This window comes from Antechinus flavipes, chromosome 4 (genome assembly GCF_016432865.1).
Source record: "Antechinus flavipes isolate AdamAnt ecotype Samford, QLD, Australia chromosome 4, AdamAnt_v2, whole genome shotgun sequence".
Classification (NCBI taxonomy): Eukaryota; Metazoa; Chordata; class Mammalia; order Dasyuromorphia; family Dasyuridae; genus Antechinus; species Antechinus flavipes.
The window spans coordinates 177,746,128-177,758,839 of NC_067401.1; the positions used below are offsets into that span (position 1 = coordinate 177,746,128).

Below are 12,712 nucleotides of genomic sequence, written 5' to 3' on the forward strand. Positions count from 1 at the left end.
AAGATGAGTTGAACTGGGGAAACTACTGTCTTAAGTCCTAGGTTTCTACTCTCAGACCTAAAAGTTGAAAGAAGCAGATTGCAGAAGCTGATCTATAAATCAGTCTTACAAGATCAAATTCACAAGTGAAGTGAATTAGAATTCATAGATTTATGGGGTACTGTCTTCCTTATTTCCCATTCTTCCTTAAGTGTCACCTCCATGAAAGGTCTGATACTGTAGAAAAAATAAAATTGTTCTGTAATAAAATTCCAGCTCTTATCTGTGTGACCCTGAGCAAGTACCTTTCTTGGCCTGTTTCCTCATCTATAGAATTATGGAATAAAAACCAGATTACCACAGGCCCTTTCTAAGTCTAAATCTATGATCTTAAAGCTGGTAAAAGGCTCAAGTGAGAAAAACTTGGACTTTGGTTTGTATAAGGACTGGAGGAAGAGTATCAAAAAGAATCAAAGGGATGGAGAGTTGCTAAATGGATTTCTATAATTATGGCAAGAAGATCTAGCAAAGATAGTAAGAATGAGAAAATACCAAGAACAATATAAAAAAAGATAAACAATGGTAAATAAAATTTGAAATCTATATATCAAGTATCTGTCAGGGAAGTGGGAAGATGGAAAAGGTGACAGTAAGGAAAAAAAATCCAGAAATTTGTTTCCAAACAGAATCCAACCAAAATTAACAAAATATCCTTTGAAATATGAGAGCAAGAACATGATATAGGCGAGCATGGCAGTGATTAGAGTACTGGATTTGGGAATTCAGGAAAACTTGAGTTTAAATCCTACCTCAGACACTTACTGTGACTTATGGAAAATCACTTAATCTCACTCAGTTTGTTTTTTTATCTGTAAAATGGGAATATTACCTACTTCATGAAGCTGTTATGAGCAACAAAAAAGATAAGCATGTTATTTTAGGATCTTACAAGAGTCTTTATATTTTAGTTACCTGAGGCTAAACTTAATTGAGGTCTGCATATATACATACATATATAGCTACAATCCCATGGTAAGTCAATAAAATTTTAAAATATGCTAATCTGCTATTGGTCCTTACCCAGGGAGTACATGTGACCATAATTCTCTGGCCTGCCGTCACTACAGAGGTCTTTCTGTGCTGGATCAAGAAGTCCCCACTCCTCCTGGATAAGAGACACTGCCATGTCCTCAATCTTCACCAAAGTCTGGAACAACACAAAATCCCCACTGAGGCCTTTTGTCCCAAAAGTTATAGTCCTACTACTTTAACCCAGAGTAAAGAAATGAACTAGCAGGATCAGAGTAGAATACTGAGAGAATCTATCTGATTGTGTTAGGTTGAAATGGGGAGAAAAATATAAAAGGTAACCATCAGAAAACCAGAATGGTTATCTCCAGGAAGAAGTATTTAGAGTGAATACCCTAGGTGAAATCTACTAGCAGATCCAGGATGATGGCAAATAATCAAGTAGCAGCTATGGGATTTTAATAAGGGGTAAGCAGACCACAGCTTACCTGGAACCCAGCTGTGAGAAGTGCAGCTGCCATCTCCTGGTCTCGGGGGCTTCCCTTCTGAGATGAAGCAGGAGCCTGGGAAATGGGCAAAACTAAGAGAAGAAAAATAAGGCATAAATGGTATTAGCCTTGTCCTTAGGTCTCTCCTCACTAGGATCCAAACTTGTGGGATTCTGAATTAATTACCCACCAATTTCAAATCTGCCTCTTATCTTTTTAAAATGTATACTGGATATTTTGAAACTAGTCATATCTAAGGGTTTTCCTACTCTATACTTAAATGCTCTACAGACATTTATGCTTTGAACAAGACTTCAATTTCATTACTATTAATAGCATGTAACAAATAGCTCCTACTCCTTGTGTCTCAGTGTAATATCTCTTAGTTCCATATCTGTGATCAATTTGTCCAATTAATCAGGGAACTTGCAGAATTAATTTAATTTATACTAATGTTGTCTGGAATGTCTCTTTTGACCTCCAGTGCCCACTTTCTATCATAAATCTTATTGCCAAAATCAACACAGGTCTACCCAGGTTCACATTTCAATCTTCAGAGCTTTTGACTAAGGAACTTCAGATTAGGTAGTTTAAGAAAGAGTGGAAGGGTAAGTGAAAACATATGGTTTTATGGTGAAAAGATGTAACAAAGATAATGAGTAAATGCTAAATATGTTCTACTGCAAAAGTAGATTAATATAAACAGATAAGGTGAGGTCTTTGTGGTATTCTTACTGCATTTTTGAACTCAGTAGGTTATCAACCTTCCCTAATTCCCTAATGTGATTTTATTTACATAAAGTGTGTGTGTGTGTGTGTGTGTGTGTGTGTGTGTGTGTGTGCATGTGCACACAGTCAGTAGAAAAGAAAGAAATATAATGTATTTATCCTTAGGTTCTTTGGGGGATAGTCTACTTTGAAGCAGAAAAAAAGGTACTAAGCTCCTCTCTGTGGCATAAAGAAATCTTTAGGAAAGATTAAGGCAACCTACCATCTTTTCAACTCCTCTACTTTATTATTACATCTCTATCAGTGTATTATATACACTCTTCAGTTCTACCTCCTTTTCCCACAAATTATTCAAATTAAAGCTGTTATGTCTCCTTTGTTCTTGGTAAGCTAAATGGTTTAAGACAGTGGTTCTCAAAGTGTGGTACAGTGAATCCTGGACGGTCTCTGAAATCCTTTCAGAGGGTCTACAAATTCAAAATTAGTTTTTTTTTTTCTATTTATGATAAATATCTATTATGTAATCCATATAAACAAAACTCTTTGGATATATTCTCAATAGTTGTTAATACCGTAAAGATACTGAGAAAAAGAGTTTGAGAACCACTGGTTTAAGATCATCTAGGAAAGGAAGCGGCGATCACAAAGAGAGATACATGGTTTCATCAATTACAAATCTGTATAAAGTAATCTTATTTCCTTTTCGGAGGGGCTACTAAAACTAGTACACCAGAGAAATACTACATAGTTAACAAGATTTTTGCTATTCTTATGGAAAAGCTGGGGAGGCAGTACAATTGGAAAGCTTCAGAACTGGCTGAATAGTTTGACTCAAACAACTGGTTCCATGTCAATTGGAAGTTATGGCCTAGCTCTGTGCAGCTTAACATTTTCATAAATAACTTACCTAAGGTCACAGATAATAAATATCATCACTGTCTTCACTTTATAGAAAAGAAAACTGGGACCTAGAGATGTTAAGTGAAACGTCTGAGGACATACAAGTGGCAGAGCCAGTATTTATATCCAGGTCTCGGACGCCAAATTCAGTGCTTTCCAATGTACCACAGGCTTATCCAATAAGTAAATAAAATAATCCTGAAAAGGATACCTAATAAAGTGGATGATAGTTAAGATTTTTAAAAATCTTGACAGGCAAACTTGAAATCTAAAGCAAATTTAATTAAGATAAATCTAAGTTAAAAAAAAAAAAAAAAGCTTGAGGAGGCATGGTAGACAATAGTTTAAAATAAAATTCAGGAGTTTTAATGAACTACCAACAATATGATAGGTCAGTAAAAAAAGTTACTATTATCATGGACTGCATTGATAAGAACTGTTTTCAAGAATTCAGTTCTGAACATGTCACCTGAGGAAAACATGAACAAGCTGGTGAGCATGCAATAGAAACCAGTCAGAAGAGTAAAGAGTCGTAAATTCATGCCACATAATGATTAAAGAAACTGAGGGTATTTAGCCCAGAGACAATAAGATTTTTGATTTCAACTACATGAAAAAGGAATCTGACTTATTTTATTTGGCCCCTGAGAAATCAAATTAGGAGCAACAGGAAAGTATTTTTAAAAAGTAAATTTAGGCATGCCATAAGGAAAAACTAGGCCAAAATGTAAAACTATCTGACAAGAACCACTTAGTATATACAAGTTTCTGTTTCTGTTCTGAAAGGAGGGACCTGCATTTCATTGTCTTCAATATTCTAAATTTTAAAGAATTTAGTTTTTTGCAGTAAAACCAGACAGTAGAATGTGACTGATTTTTCAGTAGTCAATTAACTTTTCAATACATTAGATTGTCTAGTTAGTTTAAAAGGTAATACATCAAAAAGTTATCACACTGAAAGAAACATAATAATTATATAGATCTCAGCTTTGTAATTTCAGAGTAGCATTTAATTCTCCTTATCACCACAATATCCAATTTCAAAGACTTTTCCTTTAAGATGACCACATGAATCGATTTTTCATTTTTATATTCAAAACTATACTCTATATATAATCACTGCCCTCTACAAGACATATTATTTCTAATCTCTCTACATTTCAACCCATATTCACCTGGCTAGGGAAATGATATTATTCATATACTGTATCTATGATCTTTCATTCAGTCAGAAGTCTATAAGCATTTTTAAGGCTTAATTTCCCTAGCTTCCCACTGTAAGTGTTGAATAAAATTATTTTGTCTAATTGATTAAACTTATTATAGCACTTTAATTCATTTATATAATAGGCTTTTTGCATTTTCTACTTTTATCATGCTCTGTCCAGGATAGCTATTTTCTGCTAAAGATTAATTCAAGGATTATATAACTATGCAGATTTAGTTTATTAAAAGCTGGTTTATGTTCTACATACACAGTATTTCGTATGAATTTTTTCTCATCTCTAGAGTTAGGTTGTGGAATAAATCAAATATTACTCAGTTTTTCCTATGCATCCACATATTTTTTTATTAAAGCTTTTTATTTTTCAAAACATATGCAAACATTAGCCCTTGCAAAACCTTCTGTTCCAATTTCTCCTCCTTCCCCCACGCCCTCCCCAAGATGGCAAGTAGTCTAATATATGTTAAACATGGTAGAAATATATGTTAAATGCAATATACGCATACATATTTATACAATTATCATGCTGCACAAGGAAAATCAAATCAGAGAGAGAAGCAAAATAAAATGCAAGCAAATAACAACAAAAAGAATGTGATGCCTCTAAGTCATCTAAATCAATTTCTTAGAAAAATCCTGGTGAGATTTTTTAAAGACAAATAAAATGGTAAAATGACAAAAGAAAAGTATGGGAATGGGAAGAATTTTTAAATCTGAAGACTTAATTCAATTAAGAGAACTTAAATTGAAAGTGGGAAAGGATAGACAAAAGTACCCAAATACAGTTACTAAACCTAATATTGTAGTTTTTAAAAAAAATATTTCTTTAGATATGACCTAAGTATCACTCAGACTTGATTGGATGGGATTAGAATATGGGATTGGAGAGGTATCCTTTGTATAAAAACAGAGAGAATAATTTAGCAAGATAACACTATCGTATGTGTTATGTTATGTTATGTGTGAAAATTCATAAACTCAAGGAGAAAAGATCATGGTAGAGAACATTTGTATAAAGATTAAAGTAAGACAATAAATGGCAAAAGTATATAATAGGGGCAACTAGGAAAATCTTGAATGATGAATTCACTGCCAATAATATCTAACCAATCTGTGGGCTTCGTGGTTGAAGAGAGCTGAAGCACTGCTGATTTGCCAAGCAAAAATGATAAGTAAAGGGTAGAACAAGTCCAATCAATCAATTAATCAATAAATACTTATTAATGATGTGCCAGGAACTACAGTAAGCACTGGGAATACAAAAAGGGGGCAAAAGACAGTCCCTTTCCTCAAGAAACAATCTGAGAAGGAAGACAACATGCAAATATATACACAAATATATACAAAATAAGCCACATACAGGATAAATAGAAAATAATTAACGGAGGAATAACACTGGAATTAAGAGGAGCTGGGAAAGGCTTTATGTAGAAGATGGGATGTTAGATGGAACTTAAAGGAAGCCAGGTAGGTCTGTACTCAGGTTGGAGGAGATAAGAGTTTTCCAGGCATAGGGGACAGCCAGAAAAAAAGCCTGGAGTCAAAAGACAGAGGAGTGAATTGTTTGTAGAACAGCCAAAAGGCCAGTATTATTGAAGTAAAGATTATGTAGCTAGAAAAAAAGGTATAAGAAGGTTTTATAGATAGGAAGTAGGTTAGGTTATAAAAGGCTTTGAATGCCAAATAGAACATTTGCTTTTTGCTCTTGCAAGCAATAAGAAACCACTAGGGTTTACTGAGTGAGGGTCTGACATGATCAGACCTATGTTTTAGGAAAAATCTTTTTGGGCAGACCCACCAGCAGAGTATTGCAATAAGCCAGAAGTGAGGTGATGAGGGTTTCACTAGAATGGTGGGAATGTCAGAGGAGAGAAGGAAGTGTAATCAATAGATGTTGCGAAAGTAAGATCAGTATCCAGGATGAATCCAAGATTATAAACTTAAGGCATTAGGAGGATGGTGTTGCCATCCACAGTAACTGGGAAGCTAGTTACAGGAAAGAACTTAGAGGGAAAGATAAAGTCTATTTTGAACATAATTGAGTTTAAGATAATAACTATCTTATAATTATTCATAGTTATTATGTTATATAGTTATATAGTTATTATAATAGAAATTCAAGGTTGAAGGTCAGCAGAAAATTTGGGTAGCTACTCTCTAGGGTTGTTGTGAAGATAAGATAGAAATAAACTAAATTACTTTTCAAATCCTAAAGCAGCATAAAATGCTATTATTACTATCCTATTTTCTTCTCTAAACCTTTTTGTGCCAGTAAAAATATAGAAATACATATAGTAATAAGCTAATAGACCTCCCTCTAAAAGACTTTTACATTCTTACTGTTATAGGGCAAAGGAGTAGGGAAAAGGGAATTTGCAATGAAATATGTATTAGGCTTGCAAGGAAACATGTGCCAACATAAAGAACATTATGCTGAGACTAACAAATTCAGGAAGTGCTGTTTGAATGCTACAAATAATTGCTGAATTCAGGAGCTAAGAAAAAAAGATGTTGAGCATTATTTTGCCACATGAAGAAAAAGGGGAATTCTTTCCCAGAATAAAAGCCAAAAAAATCTAATGTAATCTTGGGCTTTACTAGGAAGGCAGAAAAAAAGATGTTGAGCATTATTTTGCCACATGAAGAAAAAGGGGAATTCTTTCCCAGAATAAAAGCCAAAAAAATCTAATGTAATCTTGGGCTTTACTAGGAAGGGCATAGCTTCCAGAAATAGGGAAGCAATGTTTCGTCCTTTCAGACTTCATCTAGAGTATTATGTTCAATCTGGGCAAGAATTTACAAAGGACTGGCAAATTGGAGGGTATTCAGAGAAGGACAAGCAGGATAGTATAAGGCCCTGAGTTCATGAAAGACTAGGAATATTTATCCTTGAAAGAAGACCAAGGAAGGGAAAGAAGGGGGGGGGGGGATGGGGAGGTGAGGGGAGAGAAGGGGAAGGAGGAGAGACAGTGAGATGAGGAAGAGGAGGAAAAAGGGGAAAACTGAGGGAATAAAAGTAAATGATACTTGAATTTAAGTATCTGAAATATTCCCATAGAGAAGAATGATAAAATTTGTCTTGTTTGGCCCCAGAACACCAAACCAAGAGCAATGGGCAGAAGTTGCATGAAGACAAATTTGGGAGCGTGGTATAAGTAATAACACTTGAGGAATACGGGAGGAATGATGCCTGTGAACAACACAAGGTCAAGGTGAGAAGGCAAATAAAGTTATTTATAATTTTGAGGAAATAGGACTCAGCATAGGTTATAATATTTGTTTTCCCCATGGGTTACAATATTTGTTTCCCCCATAGTTTATGCTGAAGTAATGTAAAGAATATAAAATTTTAAGATCCAAATTCCTTTACATTATTGTTTGGTGACCTGGGGCTACAAAAAGGTAGAGTTAAAATGCTTATTTACACTTGGTCCCCTTCTCCAGTACTGGTTGTTCCTTCTTTCATTCTCCTGACAAAATAGGCCAGTCTTTACTGACTCTTCTAGATCCTTCTTTATATGCCATCACCATTTAGCAAGTACTCCTCTTTTGAGGTACATTCACTTTATCTCACACTTTTCAGATCTTATCTTCTGGTCATTTTCTGACCCTTCCCTTCTTAAAAAGTTAGTCCCTAACTCACAGACTTCCCTCTTCACCTCAAACCCTGTTCCCCTCCTAAGAACTTTAATATATTATCTCCTCTTATTGTGGAAAGAGTAGGAATAATGATGGTGATGCCCAATACAAAGACAATGGAATCAATGAACATTTGTAAAATACAGAGAAAATGGGTGAAGAAGTTCAAAAATAAGCACAGACAAGCAGGATAGTTTTGGAAGGCAAAACACTAGTGAGTTTATTTTGTCCCTTTAAAAAACCCAAATTGTATATAATAGAGAATCATATAATAGAGATTCATACATAATCTTATTTTTTGTCCTTTATATATGGACATAATCATGTTTTGCTGATTTTTTTTGTCAAGATCTAAATAACTAAATAAATTTAAATATTATGCTCTCTATTAAACACCTCAACTTCAACCCTAATAACCTGTCTTTATTCCGTAACTACAGCCACTATATATCATCCCACAAACTACAGCCAAAGTAATTTTCCTTATATTTTCTCTTGATCTGTTCTTCAGATTCATTGTTCTTATAAGATTCACATTCTCTTCTATTTTTTTTTTTCATTACAATCTGTTTTGTTATTTCTTGGTCTCTCATAGCATCACTGGCTTCCCCTTGCCCAATTCTAATTTTTCAAAGAGTTATTTTTATCTTTGAGACTCTGTAGCTTCTTTTTTACTTGGTTAACTTTTTTCCCATAATCATCTTGTTTTTTTTTTTTATTTTTTTTATTTAGTTTTTTTCCACATTGTCTCTTATTTGATTTTTAAATTCTTTTTTGAGTTCTTCTATAAATTCTCTCCAGGCAGCCATTTCATATTACATTTTGGGATAAAAGCAGCTCTTTTTACTTCAATATCCTCCTATAAAGATGAACTCCATTTTCTCTGTTCCCATAAGTTTCTATGATTGGGCTCTTTATTCTTTCCCAGGTTGTTTTTTTTGTTTTTTAATAAGAAGTTTTAGTGTAAGCACCTCTAATCCTGGAGTGGGGGGATGGAGGAAGGGTGTCTCTGGCTTTTCTTCAGCTCTCCCATGAGACCAGGAATAAACCTAAAGCTCTACCCTTCAGCAAGTGCTTGAAGCCTGCAGTGTCCCTGGCCCCCTGCCACTGCACTCACTAGATGTGCGGGTTCTTTCTAGCTCTAGGGTCACTCCATGACATTTTTAATTGGTCAAACTTCTAGCCATACTTAGCTAGCCCCAGGGCTCCCACTTGGGGTTTCTGTGGAGCTAGCCTGGAAGTATTTGCACTTCACACAGGTTAAAAATGGCCCCAGGTCTTTCTTCAGATTTTCTCAGGTTATATTACAAACACCCAGGTTTGGCCTCAACTTTTCTTGATTTTTCTCACCAATCTATGTTTGCCCGGAAGGGCAAATTTGTACTATTTGTAAAGGAAATCTGGAGAGCTTGAAATTTACCAATCTATTCTGCCATCCCAGAATCCTCCCCCAAAATCATTTTTCCTTAAGCAGAGATTTATCCAATGGACACTTCTCCCCCAATGGCCACATGCCCCCAAAAAACTTCATAAAAGAACTCAAAAAAGACTTTAAAAATCAGAGAAATTTTTTTTTAAAAATAAGAACTATCCAAGAAAAAACAAGATTATGAAAAGAAAATCAACAAAATAGAAAAGGAAATCCAGAATCTTACTGAAGAAAATGACTCCTTGAAAATTAGAACTGGACAAGGGGAGGGACAGAAAATAAGATACACATAAACATAATAAAAAACAGAAGTAGAACTTTTTAGGTTAAAAATAAGGAGGAAAGATAAAGTTAAAATGGAGAAAAATTGGCAAACCATATGCCAACCATATTAATCAACATTGTTTTAGACTATTTAAAATAACTAGATAGTATAGGGTTGGAATATTGTTGTGGTATATAAAATGATGGCCTGGTTGATTTAGAAAAATATGGAAATTTGGACTTGTGAACAAAGATGTTATCCATTTTCAGAAAAAGAATAAAACAAGAGGATAGTCTTACATAGATATATATGAATGTAATGAGTATACAAGTGTATGATTATGGATATCTATGTACAGTATATAAATATTTATATATATGTGTGTGCGTGTGTGTGCATGTGTATATGTGTATAGATAAATATATATGAGTTTAATTGTAGCCTTAGGGAGAGGAGGGAGAGAAGAAAAGGGAAAAAATAAAGTAAAAAGTGCATATAAAAGAAAAAAAACCTACAAGAAAGCAACAAAAAGATGAACATTTCTTGAACACAATATATAGTATTTATTATATAGGATTTTTGGAATGAAAATTTATTGTTCATATTTTGAATCTTCTCATGTTTTGGTACACATGGCAATGTATTTTTTTTTTTTTTGCCTTTTCCTATTTTGTATTTAAGTTTTAAATAAAAAAGGAAAGCGGAAAAAACAAGACAAGTCTTACTACCAGACAGCCTGAACCTCTGACACAAAGTTGCCATTTTTTAGTCTTCGTGCAGCATCTAACATTATCTAGCAAATAAAATGATTTGAATTGACTAGTTTATCTACTAGCTCACGATATCTTAACTACAATCAGGACTTCATTGTTACACAGCAATCATTTTATTCTTCTGAATGATTCTTAAGCCATATTCCCTGTAATGACTGTTTTCTTTTCTCTCCCCAAATTCCTGTTCATCCCTCTCAGCAGAGGACTTCACCTGCTATTTTGCTGAGAAAATGAGACCATCTACCTTGACTTCTCCCCTCTTCCCTAATTCCATTCATCAAAACCCTTTAATCATTTCATCTTTCTACTCCTTTGCTTCAGTTTTTGAGCAAGAGATGGCCTTGCTCTTCCTCCACTTTTGCCCTTGCGCATCTCCTTTCCTATCTCTCAGGAGTCATTTCCTCTTTTCTCATCTTCAATCTCCAATCCTTCGATCTCTCTTTTGTTCTCCACTGCTTACAAGCATGTTCAGGAGTTTTTCATGCATAAAAACACACAAAAACTTTCAACTGGCCCTGTCATTTCCTCAAGCTATCATCTAATTCAATAACTTCTCCCTTTCTTAGCACAAGTCTCAGAAAAAGTCAACATAACATAACTTCCATTTTAATCTCTCTATTTTTCATCCATTGGTAATCTAGTTTAGCATATAGTAGACACATAATAAATGTTTAATGATTTGATTTGACTCTTCTCATCCTAATATCTAAGTAGTTTCCTCATCTAGTTCATAATATGCTTAACAGCTTTTGAATTCTGTTCATTCATCCATATCACTTCTTGCTTACAATACTCTTTAATAGTCTCTTAAATGGTCTCAGTATCTACAAGGTATCTCCCTTAACAATAATCTCCACAAAACACTAAAAATAATTTTGAACACCCATCTCACTCCTTTGCTTAAAAATTTTAAGTGGTCCCCTTCCCCCACCATTACTCTCTTCCATACAATTTACATTCCAAACTGTTAGTTTCTTAAACAGTTTTCCATCCTCTTATCTTCATGTCTTTACAAAGACTGAATGATCCACCTATCATTTTCATTTATATTTCTTAAATAGTAACTTTACTTCAAGATTCATCTCAGATGCGACCTCCTATGCAAACTAATTCCCCAACTGTTAGAACATTCTCTTTCTCCAATTATCTGGTACTTATGCAGATATATAGTGTAGATTAGCTTTTTGATATCAGAATCTGTTTCATTTTTGTGCTTTTCCTTAGCATATATTAGCATTTTAAAAATGTTAAACTGGGTTATTCATGCTTGCTCTTGATTCTCTCACTTGTTTTTTGTCCTAGGAAATTCTTGTCCCTCAAACATTTCAATTCTATCTTACTCTCAATGGTCAGTCATTTCATCTATATTTTTACTAATACCCTAGAATTGCTTGCGCCTTTCACTCTGCTGTACCGTCTTTAACAATCCTAAAACTTGGATAAACTCCGTCACTTATCTCCTTTTTTTTCTACAACTCAGACTTCTAATAACTTACTGAAAATTACTTAAGTATGCCAAATAACTATTACCTGTTTAACAGCTAACCTTACTGCTATCTTATAACCCTTTTATTCATCATTCACTGGCTTCCAATTATATTTCCCAGAAGTTATCTCATATTACTACACCATAAGTTCCCTAAAGGCAGATAATATATTTTATTCTTCTTTTATTCCATTTTACAGATCCTGGTACATTATAAAAAATCATCTATGGAACTGAAATGATAGACAAAAGACGTTAACAGACTGAGAAGCTAAGAGTGTAGCACTAGACCTTGTTACGAATGTATCATATGGCTATTCAAGCTAAAAATACCAATAAATTCAAAGAGCAATTTATTGATGCTAGTGACACAATGAGCTAAAGAAAAGTTAAAGATGTCAGAAATATATCATACGTGATATGATTTTTGCAAAACAAATTTTCACAAAATGTCTTTTAGAATCACCATGCTCTCATAATCTTTCACTTTCATCAAAATTAACTAATGAGCTACCTCCTAGAGAAAGCCTATCCAAATCCCCTGCAATCTCCTGTTGCTAATGCCCTCAGTCTTGAAATTACTTAGTATATAATTTGTATTTAATTTACTATATATATGTTGTTTCTACCCAATAGGAATATAAATTCCTTAAGAGTAAAGACCATTTAGTTTTTGTCAGTATACCTCCAATGACCAGTACATAGTGAGGTGTTTAATAAATGTTTACTGAGAGATGATTCAAAGCAATTCCAATAGACCTGTGATGGAA

The 12,712-nt window shown here is 34.0% G+C and overlaps 1 protein-coding gene across 2 annotated transcripts in view; it reads right to left on the minus strand.

Moving 5' to 3' along the window:
* Nucleotides 1-12,712, minus strand: part of LOC127560751 (zinc finger protein with KRAB and SCAN domains 8-like) — a 50,444-nt gene that overhangs the window by 19,867 nt on the left and 17,865 nt on the right. For both annotated transcript variants that reach the window (XM_051995588.1, XM_051995587.1), the window contains 2 exons: nucleotides 1,497-1,588; nucleotides 1,060-1,186 (listed from right to left, as the gene is read on the minus strand). In XM_051995588.1, the coding sequence (XP_051851548.1) occupies nucleotides 1,060-1,186; nucleotides 1,497-1,588 (219 nt within the window). The remainder of the gene's footprint in view (nucleotides 1-1,059; nucleotides 1,187-1,496; nucleotides 1,589-12,712) is intronic.